Genomic DNA, 27,655 nt, shown 5'->3' on the forward strand with positions numbered 1-27,655 from the left:
TTTATTTGTTGAGATTTGTTCTGTCTTGAGAACTGATACAGTAAAAGGTGGGCTGTAGGTAAATCAATAAGTAGGCTTATGGTGACATTCCAGCAATATTCGTGGTGCTGACAAGCGTGCTGACAAAAGAGGATTGGTGGAACCTCTTGCTGAAGGCCATCTATGCTTTGTGCGACCTTTCGCGATACAAGGAAGCAGAACTCCTCGTGGACTCCTCATTGGAATACTATTCGTTCTACGACGACAGGCAGAAGCGCAAAGAACTGGAGTACTTTGGTCTCTCCGCTGCAATTCTGGACAAGAATTTTAGGAAAGCTTACAACTACATCAGGTGAGCCACCCGGAAAGGCTACATTGGGTTGAAGGTTGGCCAAAGCAAACTCATTGCATCCCCTCGCTATTGATCAGATGTAATTTGAAACAATGCTGCTGCTGTTACTTCTTCCCCCAACCCATTTTGGGGTACGGAGATATGTGAGTCATTGATAAGCTGTAACTGCAAAGTATGTACATTAAAATACAACAACAACATGCAAACTGTAAACATAGTTTAAAAAGAAGTCCAGGCAGAAGGCAGCTTAACTGGTGACATCATTATTATTATTATTATTATTATTATTATTATTATTATTATTATTATTATTATTACAAAGGTTTCCTATATCAGATTGATCTTTTCTGGCAATTGCATGTGCAACACAATAAGCATTTATGCCGTTCTTTTGGGGTTTTTCAAAGCAACTACTGGTCCATGCAGCAGCCTGTCTGTCTGCTGAATATTCTTATTATCCTTGTTACAGATGGGTGTGTGCAGGGGTGTGTACCATTAGGCCAACTAGGCAGCCGCCTAGAGCGCAGACCTCAGAGGGGTGCAGTACTGAACTTTAAGGGTCACGGTTTTATACAAATTAGCTTTTTAAAGAAAAAACATAAGTTCAAGTGTTGTGCTTTTTATTTTTTCTACAAAACATCTGTTCTTAAAAATTGAAGTTGGCAATTTTTGGTGTGTGTGTGTGTGTGTGTGTGTGTGCAAGTAGCCTGCCTTGCCTAGGGCGCAAAATAGTCTGGCACTGGCCCTGTGTGTGTGTGTTGAGGTGGCAGAATAAGTGTGCTAAAGGCCATGTACTTGGTTCATAACCTAGGCAAGATTTCAACTAGGGACTTCCTGTCTCACAACTTGCATCCTTGCACCTTCTTTTTTTACCTTACCTCTTCATGGTTTCCCCCACCCCATTGCACAAATATTCAGATTGTTATTACAAAATTCAAACATCGTTAACTTGAGTCAGAGCTCTGCCTACTCTGGGCCAATAAAATAAATTGTCACGGAAATTCAAATTTGGCACTCAGATGAAATTGCATGTGTTTCCTCTGTGCAATTTATTCTGTAAGGTTGAGAGTTTGTCTGTTTTTTGCAAGGGCTACACTGGAAGAGGAATAGAATGACAAGGAAGAGTGAAGAATAGTTGGGCAGGTCTGAAGACAACCAGCCTGTGAGATGGTTGTGCTGAGTCTCAGAGGGGAAGGCACCGTTTTCGAAGTTTTGCATAACTTTGGGCAGAAACAAACAAACCTTGATCTAATAAACCTTGTAATATTATCCTAGAAGCCCGGGTTCACTGCTTCTATCATGGTTTATTAAACCAGTTTCCCAGTGTAATCAAATCAATAAACAGTAGTTTAGGTTGCAATCTTGCATTCATTTACCTGAGTACAGGATGGGGCTTGCTTCTGAATATACATGTAAAGGATTGCTTTGTAGAACTCCATTTACAAACCAGGATTAGGTCGTGGCAACTAGGGCCAATGGTGTGGACGCAGCCATAGAATGATTAGACTCCATGTTTGTATGGTGAATCCATAATCTTAGTCCAGTTCAAGGGAATAAGGTCTGTGATTTGTGTGTTGGAGGACCGGGCGTAAGACTCTCCCCTTCCCTCCTGTAAGGAACATGTGATGATGGGTGATTTACAATTCCCCTATTTGAGGGACAGTACTCCTGTAAGTTGAGCCTCCATGCATCACAGGTTACTTCAGGTGCATGGCGGAAGGGGCAGGCACAGATCCTGCTCCTCCATCACCATCACCCGTTGCATCACCTATCTGGCATGTGTCTAAAACACTGCACTTTTGTTTACTGCACTGATGGGCACATACTTTTTCCATAGGATAATGGTCATGGAACACGTCAACAAGCCTCAGCTTTGGAATATCTTCAACCAAATCACCATGCACTCACAAGACGTCCGGCATCATCGTTTCTGCCTTCGTTTAATGCTGAAGAACCCTGACAATCATGCACTCTGTGTCTTAAATGGCCACAATGCTTTTGTGTCTGGTAGTTTCAAGCATGCTCTCGGTAAGATCAGGAGTATTGTTCGCTCAACGTCACAAGCGCAACCTCTGAAAATGTGTGATGTTGACGTTCTCTCATCGTACTGTGTGTTTCCCACTCTATGCTGGATATGTTTCAGTAGATAATGACCCTAATGTAGAACACTGGAAGCTCTTCAAAAGGCTGTGTGCCTGCTGATGCATTTGTAAAGCTCTTACCTGCTGAGAGGGGATACGCATTATCAGAACAAATTGCCTATTAGGCAGACATCTGATGAAGTGGACTCTAAACCACAGTAAACATGTTTGGCTCTTAAGATGCCACAAGTCTCTTTCCTTTTGTTGCAGTGGACTAACACGGCTATCCCTCTGGACATGGTTAGGAAGACAGAAGATGTTCATGGTCAGAGTGACCCTATGAAAAGGAGGACAGGGCTCCTGTATCTTTAACAGTTGTATAGAAGAGGGAATTTCAGCAGGGGTCATTTGTATGCATGCAGCAGCTGGTGAAATCCCCTCTTCATTACCACAGTTAAAAGCTGCAGGAGCTGTGCTAGAATAACCAGATACAAAAGAGGGCAGGGCTCCTGCAGCTTTAACTGATGTGATGAAGAGGGAATTTCACCAGGTGCTGCATGCAAATGACCCCTGCTGAAATCCCCTTTCCCATACAACTGTTACGGATAAAGGAGCCCTGTCCTCCTTTCCATATGGTCAGCCTAGCAGTGGTGAATTGGCCTTTGCGATTTAGATAATGCAAACCATGTGAAGCAGATTGTTGATGTAATATTCCTAGGTGGTAGGATCTGCAGAACGTTTTTTTTTTAATAGTGGGAAAAGCCACCGCACAACAATTGGTGATCATAAAGACAAAGGAGGATGCTCTGATTTACTTTTCAAAACACAAAGCTGTGCAAACAGATCAGCTGCAGCTATCATGTAGAAGAATATTGTGATCCACAGACATAAGAAATTGCTGGAAACTTGGTCATACTGGTATTTACTCATGACTAACTTAAATCCCATTGAATTTAATGGGGTTACTCTGCCCAAGACCTGGGTCACATGTAATGACAACTTATGGGTTGTCAGGGTTGCATTAGAAAATAATTCATGAACCATGATTACAACTGATTCCCCCTCATCAACCCAGAGCATTCCTGGGTTGTTTTCTGAAACAGAAGCAAAATAGAAGAAGGAAGCAGCAAGTGAGCAGGAGGCCGCACGCTAACTTCCTGGATGGTTAATCATAACATGCAAACGGGGTCCAAGTTTGGATCCAGCCCCACTGTGTTTATGATTGTTTCTTGTTTCAAATACGTTTGAAAGCTTTTTCAGTAAGAGAAATGTTTTAATTAATAAAATTCCAAAGCCATTCATGATTTGTTTCCTTCTAGGGCAATATGTACAGGCCTTTCGTACTAACCCAAACGAACCCCTGTACAGCCTCTGCATAGGTTTGACTTTTATCCACATGGCAACTCAGAAGTACGTGTTAAAAAGGCACGCCCTTATAGTGCAGGTGAGTTCACACACACACACACTCACATATCACGTATCCAGCAGTTGGAATTTGTGCTTTTTGAGTTATAGGGACCAGGGTAGGCCTCCCTATGGTTTTCCCAAGTGATATTTCATAAGCATTATTTTGTGGGCTTTAAAGTCATTGGCAGTGATGGCTTTCGTTGTGGCTTTAACGGTGATTTAAATATATACCTTGTTTGTATATTTATTATATTAAGCGTGTGTAGCAGGGGCAGGGACTATCTTAGGATGGCTATTCTCTGTGTTAAATAATTGGCTTACTGTGGAAAATATGGGATGAGTACTTTAGATTGCACAAGGCATTCAGTCACACAGGGGGCAAATAGCCCGTGACTATTTTTAAAATTAGTAAACCACCCTTCACCCTCAAGATAAAGGGTGGTTTATGTACTGTTATGGAAAAAAACACAAATACAATATTAAGAATAAAATTTTAAGTGGGCTAAACAATTATTCAACTATTCAATTATTCAGTGGGCAAATGAACACACCTTTGTTTTTGTTTTTCTATTAGAAGCAACTATTGATCTATTTTCTCCTGGGTTTTAACAAGTAGGCTTTAGCAATCATAACTCTCTTGTTAATTCAGAAATTATAATATTTGAAATGCTAGTAATACACTGACAAAGACTTTTTTTATCTTCATAATTGAGTTTATTCTGCCTTTCTTCCAGTTAAAATGAAAACAGCTTTTTCTTTCCTTTTGATGTATGTGCAGGGGAACTTTATAGGCCCTAAATGCCATAAGACCTGGGCGATTTTGTCCTCGCTTTCTTGGGAATAAGCCTCAATGAACTCAGCGGGACTCATTTCTGAGTAAACATGTCTAGGCTTGATATCTTCCTTTCTCGGATATGGCAACAGTAACCCAGCAGAATTTTCTTACTGGCCTGGTTCAGACAACGCGCTAAACCATGCTGCTTTCCCTTAACCATTTTGTGGTTAAGCAGCATGGTTTCGCGTGTTGTCTGAACCAGGCCTCTATTTAGATTTCTAGTTTATGGGCTGAAGACTAAGATTCAGATCTATTTAAAATAAATAAATAATCTAATAGAATAAATATTGAACTACAGCTGCCCTGTACAGCCTTAACTCTGGCACTAAAAATCAGCTCAAAGAAAAAACGGATTTGCCGGTAAGAGCAAAGAACTCTAAATACGGCTGTGTGAGTCTAGTCTGCTGCTTGTCACCTTGGCCCAGTGGTGTCTGTCTTTTTCCCTTTTTCATAATTGCTCTAGCTTAATCCATTTCTGTTTCTTCCATTCGTCTTTACATTTGGGACATAAACAGCCTGCCGAAATTGCAGTCTTGAATTCCATTCTGGCTGGACTTCTTTTATTCTCCTAGCAGAATGAGCACCGTTCACAGCGCTGTGATGGTGGCGGTGGAGGGGGGGAGGGGGGATGAGATAGTTAGGCCCTATTAGCCTCGTTTCGTTACAGTAGAATGCTGAGATTTACAGAGAAAAATGGCATGTGAAAAGAAAGAGGGGCCACTTGAGAGCTGTCAAGTCATCTTCACCTCGCAATCATTTTGATGTTTTTAAATGGCCCGCCGGCCATTAAACATATTCTTCTATGTCAGAAGAAATAGGACATGACTACTTGTCCTGTTCTTTTGCTTCACTTTCCCAAATAAATTTGGATGCAGGTACAAATAGAGATTATGGAGAGAGGGGGAAAGATATCCTATTGATGCTGCAGCTGTGTAGTACTGCCAAAAGGATATACTAAGGAAGCAAAATGATCAAAGTACCATGTAATATGTACTGTAGGTAGGTAGCCTCAGGCAGGGTTGATTTCTTTCTTCCTAGATAGGGCCTTGGTCATTTATTCTTCTCTGAGCCCCTGCCTCCCTTCACACAGTTGCCGTTCACCCTGACCAGGTCTTAGCATCTGACCCGGTCCTAATGTTGAGAGTGGGCACAGTGGTGACTGAAAACAGCCTAGTCTTGGATAGGTAAGCGTGTTACCTGATTTGCTGGAGAAGCTGTCCCTTGGAATCCTTTCCCCCATCACTGCAATCTACTCTGGAGTCTTTTAACTTCAAAACATGATCCCATCATCAAACCATTGAGCTAGAAATTGCCGATTTTTAATTCAGCTGTTCATTCTCCTGTTGCCCTTAAAGGTACAATCCTGTGTGTGTTCAGACAGAAAAAAAGCCCAGCAGCTCTTATCTTTCCCAGTATACTGGGAGTGGTTGGGCTTTTTTGTGGGAGCTGCTGGCTGGGGAATACCGGGAGTTGTAGGACTTCTTTCTTTCTAAACGTGTATAGGATTGTACCCCAAACTATTCAAAGCAGATGCAAGAGATCTCATTGGATTTCACAGGGGCAAAGGTGGCTCAACATCTGATAGTGTCACCTCTGGATTTTCAGTTCGTTAAAATTTATGGTTTTTATAAGAGAGCTCCCTTTCCTCCCTTTTGTACACAGGGCTTCTCATTCCTCCAACGGTACCTGAGCCTCCGTGGTTCTTGTCAAGAATCTTTCTACAACTTAGGCCGTGGCCTTCATCAGCTGGGATTGGTCCATCTCGCCATTCACTACTACCAAAAGGCACTGGAGCTTCCCCCACTGGTCCTAGAGGTATTGTATGGAAAATCCCACACCCAGGCACTTGAACCATACTTGGAAGGTGCCAGAACCCCCATTAATGTTTAACACCCACACATGAATGTTGCTCCCCTTTTCCTATGCTGTGCACCCAGGAAATAATTTTCAGGATATACATATTGTGCACTGACACTCTAGAATGGTAGTCCAAAGTGGCACCACTCTAGAAGTTTAAAATTAATAAGATTTAAAGTGCATTTTTAGGATAACAATGTTAAAAACATAGATAATAAACCTATTTCATTCTCTGCGCTGCCTGTGACTCCACCACACCAATATTACAAGACCTAATTTTGCCACTGGGCTTTAAGAAAATTATCTCTGTGGCCATATTTATACATAACACTTTATTTTAGAGCCATCCCAGGGGGAGTGGGGGTGCCTATTCTGCTGTTTACTAGCTTCTAAATGAAGTAGAATAAACCTTTTTTTTTTGTTTCTGTGAAATTTCCTCTGTCTAAAAAAAAAAGAAAAAGGCATGCCCACTCATTGTGACTTCAGGAGTCCATTTTGGAGGAAATAGTCCCTGAAAACCCAGTGAGCATGTCAGGTTCCACTGTTCAGGATTTGAACATTTGTGTTAAAAAAAAAAGAGAGAGAGAGAGAGAAAGCTGCCAGCTGAAGTTTGCATTCTGAAAGAAGTTACATCCTATTTTTTTACAAGCAAGAATGTCAGGTATAAAACGACTGGCTAGACTTATTTGTAGCGCATGATATGTTCCCTTAGCCCAGCACTTGCTGAAGCAAATGAATTGTTTCTCTCCCCTAAATCAGGGAATAGAAGCTGACCAGACAGACTTGCGCAGAGATATTGCCTTCAATTTGTCACTCATCTACCAGAGCAGTGGGAATATTAGAATGGCCCGGAAGATGCTGTATACACATGGAACTGTGTGATGAGAAGGCCAGCACTGCCGAAGAAGAAGAGGACGGATTGCTTTCCTTGCTTTCAAGGGCAGGGTAGCCTGGTAAGGGTGCAGCTGCCTCTCCCTTTCAGTGGGGCACAGACCTGGGAGAGACGGATGAAGGAAATGTCAACATTGAGGCCTGCCAGCTCTAAGCAGCTGGGAACTTGCCAGCTCTAAAAATGTTCCTGCTTCTCTGAGACCCAGAATTCAAGGTGGATAAAAGGATGTTCCTTGGCCAGATTCTGCCCATGTACTCTTGATTGCCAGCAGGAAGTGAGGTGCACTGCAAAGGAGAGCACTCGATTGGGCTTAACCCAAGTACCCTTCAAAATTTCCTCCTATAAGGAAAATGCACACCAGAGACATCTACAGGTACTCCTGTGCACATTTAACTACATTTCACTGATTTTAGAAGCAGAGTATGTATGCCTTGGATTATGTCATGTCAAAACATTCCTTCACATACATTGCTCATATGTTGTAAAAGGAGTAATTTGATTGCAGGAGTTTAGTTATTTCTAATTTGTGTTACTTTACACACAAAAAGTATCTCAGACTACAGCTGACCCCACAATATATTCATGCGTTATGGGTTAAGCAAAGGAAATAATTGGGCTCATATTTGTAGAACAGTAACTGAAAGACACAAACAAGTTATAGAAAAGTAGAAGTATACTTTAGTTCTTAGTTAAATACACACACAAATATACATTACATTTACACAGCACACTGTAGTAGTCTAAAACAGGGGTCAGACGTACAACACATTTTCTCATTCATGATTTATGGTGAAATGCAGCAAGTGAGACTAGTTCTTTTGGTGCTCTTGGATCACTCCACTAAGACTTTTTTTGGAAGACCAAGCAAACGTTATCTAGTTGTGCGAATTTATCTGCTACTGTACTAATTTAAATGATTCTAGAATTAAGAATTCCATTTTTATTATTGTTTGATATATATAAAAATTTAAATCGCCAATGATATGGTGGCTTGCTTTCTGGCTTTGTTTTCTTACCTGATAATGAACAGTTAGGCACCTATATAGATAATGTCCTGGGAGAATGAGGGAGGAGGCAGGAAAGAGAAGGCTATAGACCAGGTCCCCCCAAGCTGGGGCCTTCCAGATGTGTTGGGAAGGGTTGTCCCTCAGCCAATGGCTATGCCAACTTGGATGGTGGTGGATGCACATCTGGAAGACCCAAGCTGGGTAAAGACTGCAATAGAGCAATTCAGGTTAAAGATGATTCATTCATCAATATAGGGTCTGGCTACTATACTTGCAATGGTTGTATAGAAGGAAGTCTTTTCAGCAGATACCTTAACTTTTTCTATCACTGAAATTGTATAACAGGAGATGTTCTTGCCCAAACTGTGCGTCGCCCCAGGATTCTTGGATACACCAACCCTCTGTGCAAAGTAGTCAGTGTTGGAAGAGGGACGTTTTGGAAACCAGGACTAGTAGACTGCATTCCCTTATTATGTACAAGATGATCCCTTTGAAGGTTTCAATGCTGTCATTTCTAAAAGTCCCCAATGCCTTGGCTCTCTGTGCATTGCAAAGAACGCTTTTCCTTTGGTCGTCAAACCCAACACAGACCAGATGGTGGGACTGGCACAGTCCTGTGTCTCCCTGCCCTCACCCACGTGTCAGCGCCATCCTAGTCGGAGGGGTCTTAAAGACTCCTACTCAGGAAGTTGCATTTAGCACTAGCAGTTACATTTTAGTAAAACTTGAGGCATTTTAAGAATTAGCAGTTGAGCCTGGTACTTAATAAGAATTTAGAGGTTGCCCAGTCAGTTGGTGTGTGTGTGTTTATATTTAAAGGACCTTCCTTTATTAATATAGAGCACAACTGGTTCACGCAGGATCTTATCTGCTACCACCGGTACGCATCCGGGTGCTCCCACTTTGAAGAGGCCCACCCGTCAGCTCCCCCTCGGTATCAATACCACTGGCAACACAGGGTGGTGATCTTGACCTGAGAAGTGGTGCTCCCGGGGGCATCTCACCCAGCCTGGAACCTCCCGCTCACGCAGCTCATCGCTTATTTAGCTCATTTAGATATTTTCTGGAGATGAACTTCAGATGGTTTTTGGTCTCCCAGCGCTTCAAGCATGCCTGGCTAGGGTGGTTCACTGGGCTTTCCTGTTGATAGATAAAATGTTTGGTCAGAACTACAAGTTCTTAGAGAAGACTTCTCAAAAAATGTGAATGTATAGTGAGCTGCTCAGGGTTTTATTTTGACCTGGCCAAAACTGTAACCATTCACAAACTTCAGATGATTCACAAAGCTGGTAAGTGGATAATTGCTTGTATCGTATAGCGAAAAGGCATGGGACAGTCCTGTGAAAAAGCTCACGCAAGGCCACCCGAGGTGTTTTTTTCCCCCAAGAAACCATCTCTTCTATACAGCTCTACCTTAATTCCTGAAATGCAACTGGGTTTGGTTTGGTTTTAAGAAGTTGGGAGAGCAATGGGTTGGATCCAAAAGGCATGAAGAGTAGACATTTCAGATAGCACAAGGATCTGGTCTGCAATTTCTTCCAACTCTCCCCCTCCAGTGGCAACACCCTGTGCCACATCCCATGCCAATTTTGAGGCTCCCAGTTTTCAGATGCAACGTATGTGGGCAGGGTGGGTTGTAGTCCATGGGGATAAACTTCACTTACGCTTGTTAAAATAAACCCAGTGCCCTCAATATTCTTCTCTTGCTCCCTGAAGGGTGTGCATGAGGGGTTAAAGTTAATACAAACCCCCAACACTGAAGAAATTGTGTGCAATCCAAGAAATAACGCTCATTTTTGTCTTGCCCTTACATTGTCACACGCGTTGTCTTAGTAATCCTTACAGCCACCCACCAACAGAAGACGAATCAGTTTTATTATTCTCACACAGCAGTTACAAGGCCGAGAAATAGCAGATGACTTTTGGCAGAGGTGATATTAGAATGAGGAACTGTCTGGCTCTCAAGCCCCCAAACTCTAAAAATCTTCTTTCTTTTTTTGCAAGCAACCATCTTCATAGCAATAGCGCTCAATTTTAACAGGTACGAACAGTGACCTGGTTCACACGTAACAGCAAGTCACCGCAGGTGGATTTCCCTGCAGGGCTTGCCGTTTTGCTTTTTAAAAATTCATGCTGCAGTGGGAACGCACCACAGCTTATTGTCACATGTGAACTCGGTGAGGGTGCATTGTTGGGGTGGTTATCAAGCCACCCAGAACCCATGGGGTGTTATACGGTTGCAAATGGCTTGTTAACCACCCCAACAATCCACATGTAACAACAAGCTGTCCCCCTGCCACAGCCTGCATTTCCAAAATGACAGCCAGTGCCGCAACGAGAGAGTCCATAGGGAAATTCACCCACGATGGCTTCTCATCACGTGCAAACGGGTTCAGTGTGTCTACAATAACCCCTTGGGACCAGTCATGCTTTCAACAGCAGCATTCACAAGGGACCAGCCCACTAGCGATACTGTGCCATGGCAACTATTTTGTTTGTGGAAGACGTTCCCTTACTCACCTCTTCTTCACAGTTATGTTCAGCAGGATTCTTCTGTTTTCTGTTTTTTGCCAGCTCACGCTGCAGGCTATCAAACTTGGACTTAAACCAGTGGTGAGCTTCCTCCAGGTTAGCTGTGATCTGAGGTAGGGCAGGAGAGATCAGAATCAAAGTACTGTTGATGGGTTGCATGTGAACATAGATGCAAGGTCAATCAAATTTCATCTTCAAGCTCCAGGTATTAGATTTTAAGAAAAGGGGTACTGGGGGTGGGGGTGGGAATGAAGCCAACAAGTCTCTCCAAGTCAGCAAATGTGGGAAGGGGCTTCTAACGACTTTGGTCATCACAATGTAGTAAAATGCGTTGACTTGTGTCATCAATTCTGCACACTACCAACATGAATGCCATGTCCTAGTTACAGCCACTTTCCGAATCTGACTATATCACACTGTGTGCCATACATCCCACTCAAACAATAGTATTAAGTTAGTATTATTGCTGTACAAATACTTAGTCATTTGAACATCCCTCTACTTGTATCTGGCCCAGCCTCCAGATCAATCTCTAATTCTATTACTCCCCATTTAATCAGCAAAACTATCATGTTTATTTATAGAAGTAAAGTCATTAAACAGGAATACGTGTGTGTGTGTGTGTGTGTGTGTGGAGGGGAAAAGGGTGTGTGTGTGAGAGAGACGCAAGGGCAGAGATACTTGTAAAAATTAGAGAGTGTGTATATGGCCATACAACGTGAAACTGGCAAAAGACACACACGTTAATAACGGATACTTTATAATGTCAATGTTACACTGAGTAAATTCAATGTAGTAGTATATAGACATTAATTATTGCTTTACTTTGAAAGTGTCTGGCAAGTGAGAAGATCGTGGAGTGCAGCCTTGTCAAACTATTTAGCTCAAAGCCACACAAGAAACAACTCTGCCCCAGGCTGTTTTCTCCTCTGCTTCTGTACTGACCTGTTCCGACTCTTTACCGGCTTCTTTCAGTTTGTGTTCAGTATCGTCTTTGCATTTCTTCAAATGCCTGATTGTATCTTGTAGATCCTAAATGTACAGAAAAGTGCACGACAGAATAAACTTACTTATCCTTCTTCTACAAACAGTTTCCACATCATTCATTCATTCCATTTCTATACCACCCAAAGAACTAAAGCTCTCTGAGTGGTACATCAATTAAGAATCTAGACTAGGAATAATAGAAATTGCCCAGTTTGGCAAATGCGATTCACTTCTAGGGATCTCTTTGTCATTGTTTCTTACACTGTACCAAGCAAGGAGGGGGGGGAGGATTTTTGATGGAGACCTGAAAGGTCACCATCACAGATGAAATGCCAACATGGTCAGCAGCCATAAACCTTCAGCTTGTTGGGGCTGGGGCTCCCATTACCTGGCACGCTTCTTCAAGTTGTTGCCGTCGTTTCTGCTCTACTTTCAGCTGGCTCTCCAGATTTTTGTTCTCTGCTGCCATGGCTTGTTGATTTTTGGCCAGTTGCTGCATCTCACTTTGCAGGTTTGTTAATTCAGTGACAAATTCTTTGATACTAAGGGACTAGACATGAGAATAATCAGATTCCGCGACGACATCCTTACGCTTTAATTTACTCTTAACTCCTAGTGTACTACGGAAAGGAATTCTACCTGCTCGTAGTTTTTCTTTTGGTACTGTTCCTTCAGCTCTTCCATTTGCCTCAACTCCGATTCAATCTCCTGAAAATACATTTCACGAAAGCATCTAGAGAAATTGCTCTTCTGTGTCAAAATACACATACTCACTTCAGCACCTTCTCTTTCCTGACCAATTTTAAATTTCCCAAACCGAATCCTTCATTTAAGGCTATACCAGAGGGACGCAGATAGGCAAACAGTTGAATTCACCAGATTGTGCCACAAAAGATAAGGAGAGGAAGCCTGTAGCAAAAGCCCACAGGACAAAACATTGCTCTGTGACTCTCTTCTTGCCTTGCCTCATCAGTATGTAAACTCAGATATAAAAATGTACTACAAGGCTATGGGGCAGTAAAAAACATCCTATATTATGTCTAGCAGACGGATGAATTGATTTTAGAATATTTGCTCCCCATTATCAAAATCCCGAAATAGTTCACAACATATTATAAATAATACATCATAAAAGTAAAACAACCTTTAGATAAGTTAAGGGTTGGGAAAAGCCAGGGTAAACAAGCAAAGTGTTTAATAATCATCCAAAGCTTGTATCCCATTAATAGCTGTATAGCCAGAGAACTTCAAGAGCATGGCTTCTCCTATTCCAGTCCTGCAAGGGGCACACTAGTAAAAAGGTCCAGGAATTTAAGTGCTAGACAGTGCTAGCATTTATAGGCATAAACATATTCCTTCTTGTGACTCATCCTTATTCCCCACTCCATCAGAACTCTTCCAGACAAGCGGCACTCTGTGAGGGAAGTAGGAAACAATGGTGGTCTCTAGCAATAAGAATAATACAAACCCATTCCTTTAAAACGCAGCGATCTTTAAAATGAGCAGTGATTGGGCTCATTAGACCTACTTCTGTCGATGAGAAAATGCAAGCAATATGCTATTAAATCAAAGCACACAGCTGCAAAAACTAGCACAGTCTTGCTGGCTGACGAATGGATCCAGTTAGAAAGCACCGGCATGCCAGCTTTTCTTCGCGCAAGTGTGAAAGGGGCTGAGTGACTTTATGGCAGAACAATGTAATTTAGAATGTTCAGGCACCTAGCAAGAGCCAGGCATTCACAGCTGCAGTGGAAATGCAGCTCGGTATATCCTACTTTGGACAACCATGTAGTTGCCTTGGAACCCTCCATTCCAATAGTCAATCTGATATCAATGGTAGACACAGGGTGTCTGAAATGTTTTTCTGCAGAAATGACGCACACATTAACTCACCTTTATTCTCTCTGAATTTCGAGCATTGTTAGTCTTGGAGTTGAAGTACTGTGTGATTAATACTCTCTGTTTCTTCACCTTCTCCTTCTGACTCGCCAGGGCAGCCTCCAGCTCCATCACTTTGGCCCGTAGTTCCCTGTTATGGCGGGACATTTCGCCAGATTTAGAGCAGGCTTCTTCAAGGACTTTCTTCAGCTACAGAGTACCAAGAAAGGGTCGGTTTTATGCTCGTTTCAACAAACAGAGCGGTTGAAGGCCACTGCTGGATGGCGGTTCTCTTCCCGTCCCCGGAGGAGCCTTCCAGGCCTTGGTTTCCTATTTTGAAGGCAATTTGCCCAGCTTGTTAGTCTAGGGCAGGAGTGGGAAACCTTTTTCTGCCTGGGGTCCGAATTCCAATTTGGGAAGGGTCTCGGAGGCAGCATTTCAGCAGTGGGTGGGGCCAAGGGAATGGGGCGGGGCCAAGGAGAGAGGAAGCAAAGTGATTAGGGCCAGATGCAAACCTTACTGATTTGCATATTTTTCCCCACCAAGCATACAAAACACCAGGTTCACTTTCATAACTTCAGCACTGTTGTGTATTCCCAAGGATGCTACGGGTGTGACATGGGGACATCAGGCAACACGTTGTGCCAAAGATCATTATTTTCATTAAAGATCAGAGTGACAGCTGTAAAGTAGGGGGTCACTTCTGGAAAACAGACCGAAAAAAGTTCAAACGCTCTCCTCCTTCCCTTCCCTCACCTCAGCTGATTCCTTCTGGGCTGCTTTCTTTGTTACTTCCCGTTCAGTCTGGAACTGTTTCTTCAGAGTCTCAAGGCGATCTGCATACAACTTTGCCTCCATCTTGGTTTCCTCAATTAGCTGGTCCCTTTAGAGAAGGGAGAGGAAAAGACACAGCATAGGAAGTCACTCCCTTCTCCCCTTTTGGCAGGAAGGCACAATCCCAAAATAGGGAACAGCAGTACTTCCAAAATGCATCTTAAATTTTCTGACCTTGGCACAGACACATTTCAAAATTACAGATCCGCTCTGTTCTCTTGAAGCCAAGCTTCTTCTTCAACAAAAGCAAGATCTTTGCCTGCCCAGAGGGGAGATCCAAAATACTGCTGTTCACAAGGGAAAAGTAAGAACTTGTGCCTAATTGGTGGTGATCTTACCTGCATTCCATCAGTTGCTGGTACTCGTCTTCTTTGCTATCCAACTCGTCTTGAACAAGCATTAGCTTGCTTTGCAGAGCCTTATTGGTCTGCAGAGTGTGCTCTAAATTTTGGGCAAGTTTCTTGTTGTCCACTTTAGAGACTTCCAGGGCTTTGCGAAGTGGATCCATCTTTTATGGGAAGGAAAGCACATGGTGGCAATGATTTTATGAAATATATCCTATTTCGACAACTGCATATTTTATTCAGATGATCAAATAGCTGATCTTGCTGTCCCTAGGAACCTTTCATTGACAATGTGGATGAAAAACGCGACAGACATTTGGCCAAAAATCCACTATGCCCCAAGTTAATTACATCGTATGTAAACAGCACTATCTATGATGCAGAATTTCCAGGCTGGCTGCCAACACTGAATATACTGACCATTTTGATCTATTGCTGTCCCTGGAAGGCGTTGGTTTTTACCTTGACACTGTGCTGAGGTTCCAAGACAAGTTTGCCATGCCAGTGCTCCAACTCTGCCTCTAACTTCTGAATCCTTTGCTGGCTCTGAGCCCTGCGTATGTGAACAGAGAGAGGAGAGAGATGGTGTGTGGCAAAGGAATTTCCTCCACGCTTTTAACCATTAAAACAGAGCCTCAGCTGCAACTGAGCCCATTCTACTCCACATACAATGAAAACATTAGGTTGCAGCGCAGTTGGAATATTCTCAGATAATACATAAAGCTAGATAATCATTCACACGTACTGTTTTCCCCTCTCCAAAAGCAATTCTGATTTTTTTTTAGTTGGGGAAAACATTTATTTTATTTTATTGTGAATATCAACAAACAAAACAGAAAATACATCATGAAAACAGAAAAAAAACCATAGATTGTGTATATAGAATTATCATCATTTCCATCATATAAACTGTTAAAAAAAAAGGGGGGGGGGAGAGTTATACAAAGGTTTCAAGAAAAGCAGATCAAATATCCGTATATTTATCCTCTTGCAACACTCGTTCAAAAGTTGATGATATTAGGTCCTCAATCCGATGCATTATAGGAGGTGTAGATTTGTCCTTCCAATGTGATAAGTCTTTTGGCTGTCATAAGGGCTCTGAAGATCCATGCGTTAAATTCCAAGAAACCGGTAAATAATTTAGAAGGACCTGCACGTTCTTCCTTATTATAGATTGTTTCAGTACAAAGTTCATCCTTATTATAACCTCCTTCCAAAAGGGTACAACTACTGGGCATTGCCAAAACATGTGACTTAAAGCATTAGACGCATTTCATCTCCAACAATTATGCAAGCTAGACAAACCCTTATTGAAAAGGCATTGTGGAGTCCAATAAACCCGAAACAAAACTTTTTGCTGAATAAGACGTAGCCTAAGATCCATAGAAGCTTCAGAAACAGACGTTAGAGCAACCGTCCACTGGTTAGGCAAGATAGGACACTCCAATTCCCTATTCCAATCCAGTCTCAAACTATGGGTTTCATATTTACTTGCTGCTATTAAATACTTATATATATGGGTAGTGGATCGACATGTCAGTTCAGCTGTTGAAAGTGTTTCTAACAATGCTGGAGGCTCTGAAGCTGTAAAAGCAGCTGGGCCGAACCTAGATTCCAGCAAGTTTTGCAATTGCAAGTATTGCCATTGAGCCGTAGCAGGTAAATTGCATTTAACACACAAATCTGAAAAGGACAAAAACTCGTCATCTGGGCCTCTTAATTGATCCAAAGTAAAAATCATCTTATCTGTCCATGTCCAACACAGAAATGTTTTCTTTCCAATTTTTAAATCTGGCTTTCCCCATATAGTCAATTTAGTGTGAGAGAATGGATCAAACTGTAATTGACGTGATATTATATGCCATGACTCTCTAGCAGCCAGAATTGTAAGGGGAGGTTTACTTATTCTGATATAACGAGAACCGAGTGCTATCCATTTGGGAAGAGGGTCTAACCATAAGGCTTCCAGAACTGACCATGGTGGCAGTTCTGAAGGAGCAGAAGGAGGCCAAACATTATACAAGCCAATAGGTAAGCCTGATGATACAAAGGTAGGTCTGGAAAACCAGGCCCACTTTCCTTCATTGGAAGCTGCATCCATTTCAAAGATATTCGAGGTGGGGAAGAATAAGTTGCCATCTGGGGCTCCTCCATGCCCCGTCACATCAGACTCTTAGGAAAGCTTTGAAAACCTGTGCCTGGAACCTAATGGCACCCGTTTAGAGAGAGGAACCAGGCAAGAAGACTCCCAAACTGACCAAGGTGGAAGATCAAACCATCCAAATGAGTTAGTCTCCATTTTCCAATGACATCAGTGCAATTCAAATTAGTTGTTCCATCCTCTAAGGATTTTCAAAAATCCTACCAGAGCCACGTGTTTCTCTTCCACGCCTTCCCAATCCATGCTCATCTTAATTCCTTATCTGAACACAATTTAGCCAAAGTGCTACAAAATTCTATTGCTTTCATTGGGAGAGCACCATGCATGAGCTGACGTTTCTCCTGTTGAAACTAAGTGTTTGACATTGGCTGGACTGTGCTTCATCCTGCCTTCCTCTACCAACCCCGTATCTGGCTTCTTGTTTTTTTAAAATCAAGACACCATATAAATTAAATATAGTTTTTCAGACCAGATTTGTAAAGAAATATCCAAGATCTACAGTTAGGTGATACCTTTATTTTTACGTTCAGAGCTATTCAATTTAAACGAAAACAGTCCTTACAGGAAAAAAACACCTGAATTTTTCTGTACAAGCCTTGACATCTCTAGATGTGACATGGGGGTTTCTGTATCTGAATCACTAATCTCCCCCCCCCCTATCAGTAGTTGGTGCAGTCCATGCACAGTTTATTATTTATTCTATTTCCGGTGTGAACAGATAGGGCATCAGAGCTGGCTATGTGTGGGTGTTGCTATGTTATCAGGAATTTCAGGTGTTTTGAATGATTACCCCCAAGTCCTAAAACTGGGATGCAGTCCTGCAACTGCAGGAGCACACTGAAGCTTCTCTTTTGTGGGTGGAGGCGTTTGCAATGAAAATGAGGTCAGGATTGCTAAGTATTTAAGATTAAGAATGACTTGCAGTGAATGGGCATACTGGTGCCAGCGGTAGATTCCCTTGGCTCATCCCCCATTCAGATAAGCTAATTGCCTCCATCTGGTGTTTAAAACTGAGAATGCCGTCGTTTGAACTCCTGTAAATGTTTATGTTCCCTTCTTACTCGGGGCAAACATCATTTATTTATTCATAATACTTGTCTATCACTGGTTATAACAAAAACTCTAGAGGTTTACCTGCTAAAATATGAGGAAATTCTTCTTTTTTTATGTAGGATTGTCTTTTTTTTCCTTTTTATTTCTTACACCGGCGGCCAACCAGCCATCGGCCAGGGATGAACAAGCAGGACATGGTGCAACAGCACCCTCCCACCCATGTTCCCCAGCAGCTGGTGCACACAGGCTTACTGCCTTGAATTCTGGAGATACATTGTTACATTAAATACATTGAACTCAAAAATCAAGAATAAAAATAAAACTATACACATCAATACTTATTCTATATCCCTCTTTATTATAATACATAATAAAGGTGATACCTTAATTACGCATTTTGTAAAATTTTGGTTCGTCCTAATAAAGGAATCCCCCCAGCTGTAGATCTTGGGTTATTTTTTCCTCATGGACTAGCATGAGTAACTCGGATTTTTGGTAAATGAACAGACGTTCTGCAAACGAATGGGAGTGTATTGGACAATATATATATATTTCTCCTGATACTAGATAATTTGCTGAAGGGATTCTGCTTTAAGATAAAACACATGCCAGTTAAAACTTCACAGCTTGGATCCACTAAATACCTGGAACGCCATACAAAGTGGACAGATGCAAGCCCAGTTACCTATCCTTCTTCAGGCCAGCAATCTCGGAATCCTTGTGCCCCAATTCAGTCTGCACCTCCTCCAGAGCGATCTGCATTTTGTTATGAGAAGCCAACACGTTTTCTAGCATCGTTGTCATTTTGACATTATCGTCCTTCGATTCTTCAAGCTTGCGTCGTAAATTTGCCAACTCAAGGACAAAACAGCAACATGAAAGAGGAAAGAAAATAGGAAAAAAGTTACAGACAGCAAAAGTTTATATGCAATAGTATAATTTCTGTAGTTTTGATATGGAACCAGTGAGTCCACGTAATTATTCATTTTAGTTGAAGTGCCTAGAACACGCAAAGCCCCCATTTCCCTCCCCAGGATCACCACTTGGCACACAAAGTAGGCCAAAAAGAAACCCCAACCTGCAAACCTTTGGAGACCAGTTTGCTGCTGGATGTATTAGACCAGGGTAGATGGATCAATGTTTTGGCTTGGTATAAAGCAGATGTTTGTGTTAAAATGACATCTTTATTTCAGGCACTGAGAAAGCTATCTTGGTCTCCTTCAGCCCTGAGCCACAACAAAAACTGGTATTGATAATGTATGCAGTACTTTCCCTAAGGTTTCAAAGTACCTCATATGAATTCTCTGAGTGAACCAGTCTTTTAAAGGAGATTGCTATCATTGTCCCCATATTAGCACCGAGCGAGCTCAGACTAGAAACCAGAAGTTACCTTATACTGAATCAGACTATTGGTCCATTTAGCTCAGTACTGTCGACACTGACTGGGCAGCAATGGCTCTCCCAGGGTTTCAGGCAGAAGTTGTGCTGTGTAAATCCAACCATGGTTTGTTAACCATGAACAACCCAGAAAAAGAATCCCTGTTGGGTTGTAATCTCTGGGTGGTTTAAACCATGGGTTGTCCTTACATGTGAACCCAGAAGCTTGGGTTGTTGAAGGGGTGTTTTGCCAGGCTATAGACATCAGGCAAGAGTGATAAAAACAAGCAAACACACCAGCTGCTTTACATGCTAGTGCTACGGTACCACAAACAGATTTGGGATACAGGGAGGGAATGGGCAAAGGAGGGAAACTAACCCAGGGATTGAGAAAACAAACTTCAGTTTGTTTGATTATTTGCCAAACTATGGCTTAACCATGGTTGGCATTACATATGAACCCTGTCTATAATCATCTTAATTCAGAAATATAATTTTACAAAGCACCTTCATGTTTGACATAAATCCCTGTCTTGGGATGCAAACATTTCAAACAAAGGTTGTGGCAGTTTTACTCCAGAGAAGATTAAAATGTACCCCTGCCATAAAAGCAAAGCGTCATTTGTGTTACCTTGTGCTTCTCTCTTTCTTGAGTGGCGCTTATTTGCCCTTTGAGCTTCTGGTTTTCTCTTAATGCTTTGTCACGAGCTTTGACTGTTACAGAATAATCTTCCTCTTTGCAGACAAGGGCTGACTGTGACTTTTATGAAACAGAGAGAGGGAAATTATTTTTCTAAGTGCCTGGAACTGGTTCAAAATATAGAGGAAAGAAAAGAGATTTTACCATTTAGATCACTGAGACATCCTCATACACATTAGCTAAGCAAAGTACAATATAGACGGAAAGACCAGCCCATAAAAAGGGACATGTTTCCACACTGAAAAGCAAAAGGAAGTCAATAACCAAAAACATTTGGTGACAGGAAATGGAAAGAGGGGAAGGATGCACAACTTCCTGAACTGTTATCAATTCCAGATTATGCAAACAAACAAGAAAATCCAATCCTGGCATGGCATTCAAAAGAATTGGAAAGGGTGGGTGTGAATACAGACAATAAATGAACAGGCAAACGATAGAAAAAAAATGGGAAAAAACAAGACTGTGTCAGAAGAATGCAGAGAGGCAGATACACGACCCCTTCAGCAAGGCAAAATTGCAAATCTGAATTATTAAGGTGGGAAGGACCTTTCAAAGCTTTAATTGGAGCAGTGATTTTGCCTTGACCACTAGGTGGCGCCTAAGACCCACCTGATGGACTGTTTACATGCACAAGAGAACAAGCTATGCTGGTTCTCATTCAAACATACATGCCATTTTGTTTAGGAATAGAAATTAGTTGGTAGTGCTCCTCTCATTAATATATGTATGTGTGTGTGTATAATACACACACGTAGAATAGAAAGTTTATAACGCATGACCTCTTCATTCCAGAAATTTAAACAATACCTTTGTAACAGTAAACCAAATTTTGAAATGGGGGAGTTTCTGAAATGAACAGAAGAATTTAAGAAGAGCCACAATGGATCAGATCAAGCGTTGACGTAGTCCACACCGTGGCCAACCAGCTGTTAACCAGGAACTCACAAGCAGGACACAAGTGCAAAAGCACCCTCCCACCCATGTGCCCCAGCAACTGGTGTACACAGGCTTAATGCCTCTGAAACGTGAGTGAATGAATGAGACAGACAGACAGACAGACATGGGATAATTGAAACCTTTTTCTTATACCTAAAAAGCATGCTGGGTTTTTTTAACCCCCTTATTTGGATACATTTTACATACACTTTTTCAATTTTTGTGAACCTCCCAGGGAGCTTCGGCTTTTCCCTGTCAGCATGGTTTCGCACTCACCCTCTGGAGATCTGTTCCCTCACTAGCTACATCCCACTCGGTGTCTAACAGCTCAAAGCTAAGACTCTCCCTTTTACTCTCCAGCTCTTCCTCCATGGCCTTCATAGACCGGAAGAGAGTCCTTGGAGAGGCTCTGAGACTATCACCACAGTCAGAGGCAGACTCCCTTCCAGGCAGATCCGTCGCGAAACGAACTCTACGCGTCGGGAAATACATATTAGAGGCACGTTCACCAAGTCCCAGGTTGCTCTTTACATCACAGGCAAGGCACGATCTAAAACGGTCATTGGGCTTCTGCTGCCAACAACTTTCAGAGGATTTTCTTTTTTTAAGAGGCATTGTTGCAACAGCATTTGCTGCCTAAGGAGAAGTGAAAGACCCAGAGAGGACACAGCAAAAGAAAAAGGAATAACCCCAAATGTCTGTTAACTAGAGGGGTGGAAAGGGCTCCATTTGCAAACACTCTCTTTTTCCCACCCATGTGTTAATTTTAAAAGCTGTTATGTCACTGACAAAGTTCAAAGGAAGCCATTTTAAATCTGATTTGCCCTTTCCTCCAGATGGCTGTTCAAAGGCTAAACGCTCATCAGCCCCTCTTATTCAGAGATAACATGTGTTCTCCCAGATATCATAGAAAAGTGGAGACATCCTTGTACTCCATTGTGATGTCATGAGGCCCCTCCCCTTAGGTCACAACGTAGCCTAAACAGAGTGGAACAGCTCACCAATCCAGGCCCTAGATTAGAATTTTCACTCCTGGTTCTGCTGCCAGCCTTCTAAATGACCTTTGTGACTAACATTACTTTGTATGTATGCTTGAGCAGAGCATTTTTTCCCTCCCCTGATTTTGTATCAGCGTTGGCCTACCTTACATTCTCTCTGTAATCCTCACTTTGAACAATTAATATTTACAGTGGTTTCCCTACTACTTTCTCTCACTATGTAGGTGTATATAAATATGAAAATGAACCTAATGTTTAGGGCAGGATCCAACAGGACCACTCTGCTGGTTCCCTTGTGCTCGAGGGACCCATTTAAGTTGTAAACATGAAAGTGTAAAGTGAACAGGAAGTCAATCTCGTCATTTTGGTACCTGTTTTAGCTGTGCTTCCATCCTCTGCATGTTAATTCTGATAGAGCCAAGGTCTACATTCATCTGAAATGTACAATAAAAAGCTAAAACCCAAGTCCGTACATTTTTTGTTTTCCAAGACAGAGCTAGAGCTTTGTATTCCACGCATCCATTAGCACCACATGGAATCAAGACTTCTCACATGTTTTCATTTTTAGCTCTACTTTCAAATTCAATGAAAATACTGTAATTTCATGCAGGTGAGCTTTATATAATTATGTATAATGTATTCTGAATGCAGAATCAGAGGTTTTGTGGTACAGAATTAGAGTCTTTAAAAACAACGACACATCTCTCGGCCCTGTTTACATTGCCGCTGGGCCTGGAACCCCTGGTACATTAGAAACATGACACGTGAGTGATGGGCTGGCTGTGAATTTGCACTCAGCCATTTGGGGCCTGACATGCAACCTTCCTCAGAGAATCGAGCTCAGGTGCAACCAATTCTTCCTGTTTCCAGCAGCCCTGCTCCCTGGCTGGCCCTCGAGACAGTCACAAAGTTCCTTCCACCTCTTTGCCCAAAGCAGTGTTCCAAGTTTAAAAAGTGTGGAACATACATTTAACCAGATGGATATGTCATCTGCCCGATACTCTTTAAAGCAAAAAAGCCTCCTCTGAAGCGTGACAGGAAAGAGGAAAGCAACACAGGACTTGGAAACAAGTAGAGAGGAAAAAGTGGGGAGAAAAGAAGAGCTCACTTTGCAGCAGAAACAAAGAGACAAAACACACGAGTTCCTGTAGGGAGGGAGGTTGATTTGGACCCTGTATGGTCTGATCGTTTCTGGAGTACCTGATTATATTTAGTCTCCAAGGCAGTATTCAGCTTGCGAAGCTGACTATTTTCTGAACGTACATCCACATGGGACTGGAGCTCTTCTTCCAGCTGCTGTACTCTAGTCTAAGGTAAATGAAAGGAGACAGCTTTCTGAAATGTATGGCGGTGATCTGGAAACAGCATTGGCATTTGCCAAATTAACTGAAAATTATGGATACTCAACTGTACAAATGCAAAATGCTAAGACACAAGATTATAACTGAAAGAACTGGGCATGTTTAGCCTGGAGAAGAGAAGACTGAGGGGAGACATGATAGCACTCTTCAAATACTTGAAAGTTGTCACACAGAGGAGGAAGGATCTCTTCTCGATCATCCCAGAGTGCAGGACACGGAATAATGGGCTCAAGTTACAGGAAGCCAGATTCTGGCCGGACACCAGGAAAAACTTCCTGACTGTTAGAGCAGTATGACAATGGAACCAATGACCTAGGGAGGTCGTGGACTCTCCCACACTAGAAGCCTTCAAGAGGCAGCTGGACAACCATCTGTCAGGGATGCTTTAAGGTGGATTCCTGCATTGAGCAGGGGGTTGGATGGCCTTATAGGCCCCTTCCAATTCTACGATTCTAGGATTCTATGACTCCCACTTATTCTAATCCATAGTCTAGGTGGCATGATCACGCAGAACTCAGAATACTTGTGTTTCTTAAATGGCCTAATTTCTCAATTCTTATTAAGTGCACATCTTGTTTTCCATCAAGCAACTTGTCTACTCTAACTGCAGTCCCAAATACACTTTCATGTACATATGGTCCATTTAAATTTGTGGGACATTTTCCAGTAAACATGGGATTGCCAGTTTTGCAGTCACAATTTAGTGCTAGTAGTTTTACTCTTCTTAGCTAGGTTTATCCTCCCTTATCACCTGTCTCCCATCCTGGTTTTCCTCGCAAAATAATCATCACCTCCAAGACAAATAACCAAAGCTATCCTTTAAGGTAGTTATCCCACCACCACCACCTCATACTTTTACTATGAAGCCTATCCTGATATTTCTGATTGGTTTGCTGTTTCCAGGCATACAGTTGCTTACTAGAAACTTACCGGGGTGGGTGGGATAAGCCAATCTAGTTTCTGTCCTGAATCAAAAACAAATTTCAGGCAACCTTCAGAAGCCACAGCAGTGCCATGGAAGCTACTTTTTCCATGGGTTCATCTGCTGCTGCTGCTGCTATAATGTTTAAAGGCCAGCAAACACATTGGAATGGCTGTGGGCAATGATTTTGCAGCAATTCCTATCCCCTTCCCAACATTGCTGCAAGCCTTTAAACGTTACAACAGTGCCATGGGATGAACCCCTGGGAAAGTGGCATACATGATGATACTTTAAAAGTCCCACCAAAACGTTTGCTTTGAAAATACCAAGCTCAAAATGACAGAACATTATGAAGCTGCCTTGCTTTCTCATAAAATGCTTTTTTAAAAAAAATCATACTGTAACAATACTAAGTCATACAATCTGCCATTCAGCTGCATGAAGAACTTCACTTACGAGCTGCAAGGTACACACTAAGATAGAAGAACTCTGAAAAAGCAATATTAAAACAGTAAAATGGCCCTCAGCAATAAAACAGCAGCTGGTTTCATGACTCTGTGTGGTTCAGTTCGGACAACACATCAGTCAACACAGTGTGAAAACTCCATTCAACGGTTGAGTTTTTAGGGGGTATTCACCACACAATGTGTTCTAACTCCGCCGTTGTGTGACTATGAGCAAAATCCATCACAACGTTTGATTGACAGTTCCTCCACCCTCTCTCCTCCTCTGGTCCTCCCTATGGTATCCCATCAGCCATTGCTGCAAAAAAACAATCCTGGCGGCTCTCCTAGAGCGGCATTCGCTCTTGCCAGGCAAGCTAGTGGAAAAAGTCAACACAACTCTGTGGAGAACTCCATGGAGCCCGCCACACCACACACAACACAATGGTTGTGCAGGATCTCTCCTCTGCACAGCCTGGATATTCTGCATGAAGTGTTTCCCCAAAAAACTCCACCGTTGCATGGAGTTTTCCCACCAGACAACACATTTCTCAACAGTGGTGTAACAACTCCACCATGGAGTTCTAGAACCACCCTTGACTAACGTGTTGTCCAAACAGAGCCTGTCCCTCCACTTCCCTCCAGCAGCCTTTCAAGAAACGAAAAGAGGAGTGCACAGTAACTGCGATGGCTTCTCAGGCCAATCCTATGGTATTCTGCCTTGTGCCATCCCAGCTTCTTCTCTAAGTCCTTGTAAGCTTGGAAGAGAGTGCTCAGTTAGCCCAATATTGCTCTTTCCAGCCAAGAATACTAGGCTGAAAAGAACTAAGGCCTAAAAGTGGAGAAGAAACAGAAGGGGGGAGACAGGCAGTTCAAGGAATAGCCTTTCTTGACAAGGTTTAGATACCTGAAGTTTTCCTTTGTCATACGCCATTTTGTTTTTGTTGTCGGACAGCTCTTCTAGAACCTGCTTTACTTGTTGCTGGGCATGCTGGGAAAACAAGAGCCGAGCTCATACCATTTTATATACACACACAAGCAAGCCAAATGAAACGAGTCTATCAAACTCTCCATTGCCAATTAAAAATACACTGAACACAGACATTAAAGATTATTTCCCCCATGGAACTACAAAACTCTTAGCTTTATTATTTTTGTTGCTTGTTGTTCCTTTCTACACATTACTTTTCTTTTTTTGTAATTTTCAATTTTCTATTGTGAAAAATCAACAAAATAGAACAGAAAATGCATCGTGAAAACGAAAAACAGCAACCCCACATACATTATGTATACAAGATTGTCATTTTTCATCATGTGTACCGTTCATTAAAAAAGGGGGGAAAGGGAAAAAAAAGAAAGGGAGTTATACAAAGGTTTTAAGAAAAGCACACCAGGTATCCTTGTATTTATCCACTTGCAAGTTGCGTATATTTAACACCCATTCAAAAGTTGATAATGTTATTAGGTCCTCGATCAATTGCATTATGGGAAGTCTGGATTAGTCCTTCCAATGTGATAAGTCTTTTGGCTGTCATAAGGGCTCTGAAGATCCATCTGCACTGACCATGTGTTAACTTCCAAGTAGCCGACAGGTAATTTAGGAGGACCTGCACATAGTTCCGTATTATAGATTGTTTCAGTACAAAGTTCATCCTTATTATGACCTCCTCCCCAAAAGGGGCAACTATGGGGCACTGCCAAAACGTATGAGTTAAAGAAGCATTAGAGGCATTGCTTTCCTTTTAAATGTGAAGGGGCAACCTTGTCATAATATTAAGGGAGTACGTCAAGATATGTTTTGACAAAGAACTGTCTACCTGTTGGTGTTCCGAGGCAGCTTCCCGCTCCATTAATTTCTTGTTTTCTTCTTCTAGCATCTTCAGTGTGTCTTTCAGAGGACCAATTTCCAACTTTTTAAAAAAGAAAGAAAATACAACTTCATGCGCTGTTGAACAACACAGTCAGTTATCCACACTTTGGATCACCTGGTCAAAGATACCCAAATCTATGCCTGGCAACAGAGGGAGCTGGACAACTGGCAGTTACCTACGATGCAGTTCACCAACACTTAAAATGACTGGTTAAGCTGCATCAATGACAAATTATTAGGTATGCCATTTACTAATAAAAAATACAGCTCTTTAATCTAATCTAATACTGTTGCTGCATTTTGGCCCTCATGCATGTACATGGAATATTTATTTTTTTTAAATGATGCTAACATTGGAATCATAGAATCATAGAATAGCAGAGTTGGAAGGGGCCTACAAGGCCATCGAGTCTAACCCCTGCTCAATGCAGGAATCCACCCTAAAGCATCCCTGTGTTTTAGTGTTAGTGTTCAACATCTCTTTAAATAGCTATAGACCTTCCTAATATAAAAAGCTTCATAGTTGAGAATTTTATATTCATTTAATACATTTATATCCCGCCTTTTTTCCTCCAAGGAGGCGTACATAATCCTCCTCCTCTCCATTTTATCCTCACAACAACAACCCTGTGAGGTAGGTTGGGCTGAGAGTCTGTGACTGGCCCAAAGTCACCCAGTGGGTTTCCATGGCCGAGTGGGGACTAGAACCCGGATCTCCCGACTCCCAGTCCGACACTTAATTAACTACATAATTTCACTGGATAACTGCTGGATTCCCCTGAAATAACAGCTCCTGGTCATGTCCATAACTGAAGCCCTCGGTAGGCTGGACTAGGTGGTGGTGCATCA

General features: G+C 42.1%; 2 protein-coding genes across 2 annotated transcripts in view; one reads left to right on the forward strand and one right to left on the reverse strand.

The window, feature by feature from the left end:
- Positions 1-8,387, forward strand: part of GTF3C3 (general transcription factor IIIC subunit 3) — a 32,149-nt gene extending 23,762 nt beyond the window's left edge. Inside the window, exons 15-19 of the mRNA XM_063116220.1 lie at positions 94-331; positions 2,169-2,359; positions 3,732-3,856; positions 6,317-6,469; positions 7,271-8,387. Of these exons, the coding sequence (XP_062972290.1) occupies positions 94-331; positions 2,169-2,359; positions 3,732-3,856; positions 6,317-6,469; positions 7,271-7,393 (830 nt within the window). The 3' untranslated portion in view covers positions 7,394-8,387. The remainder of the gene's footprint in view (positions 1-93; positions 332-2,168; positions 2,360-3,731; positions 3,857-6,316; positions 6,470-7,270) is intronic.
- Positions 8,388-8,998: 611 nt separating this feature from the next.
- CCDC150 (coiled-coil domain containing 150) overlaps positions 8,999-27,655 on the reverse strand; it is a 32,523-nt gene continuing 13,866 nt past the window's right edge. Inside the window, exons 14-29 of the mRNA XM_063116231.1 lie at positions 26,754-26,846; positions 25,844-25,927; positions 23,411-23,518; positions 22,582-22,644; positions 21,489-21,848; positions 20,208-20,336; positions 18,885-19,054; positions 15,448-15,538; positions 14,980-15,149; positions 14,564-14,690; positions 13,823-14,017; positions 12,569-12,637; positions 12,318-12,479; positions 11,888-11,974; positions 10,931-11,050; positions 8,999-9,550 (exon numbers count right to left, since the gene is read on the reverse strand). Of these exons, the coding sequence (XP_062972301.1) occupies positions 9,443-9,550; positions 10,931-11,050; positions 11,888-11,974; positions 12,318-12,479; positions 12,569-12,637; positions 13,823-14,017; positions 14,564-14,690; positions 14,980-15,149; positions 15,448-15,538; positions 18,885-19,054; positions 20,208-20,336; positions 21,489-21,848; positions 22,582-22,644; positions 23,411-23,518; positions 25,844-25,927; positions 26,754-26,846 (2,136 nt within the window). The 3' untranslated portion in view covers positions 8,999-9,442. The remainder of the gene's footprint in view (positions 9,551-10,930; positions 11,051-11,887; positions 11,975-12,317; positions 12,480-12,568; positions 12,638-13,822; positions 14,018-14,563; positions 14,691-14,979; positions 15,150-15,447; positions 15,539-18,884; positions 19,055-20,207; positions 20,337-21,488; positions 21,849-22,581; positions 22,645-23,410; positions 23,519-25,843; positions 25,928-26,753; positions 26,847-27,655) is intronic.

Source organism: Elgaria multicarinata, chromosome 2, assembly GCF_023053635.1.
Source record: "Elgaria multicarinata webbii isolate HBS135686 ecotype San Diego chromosome 2, rElgMul1.1.pri, whole genome shotgun sequence".
Taxonomy (NCBI): Eukaryota; Metazoa; Chordata; class Lepidosauria; order Squamata; family Anguidae; genus Elgaria; species Elgaria multicarinata.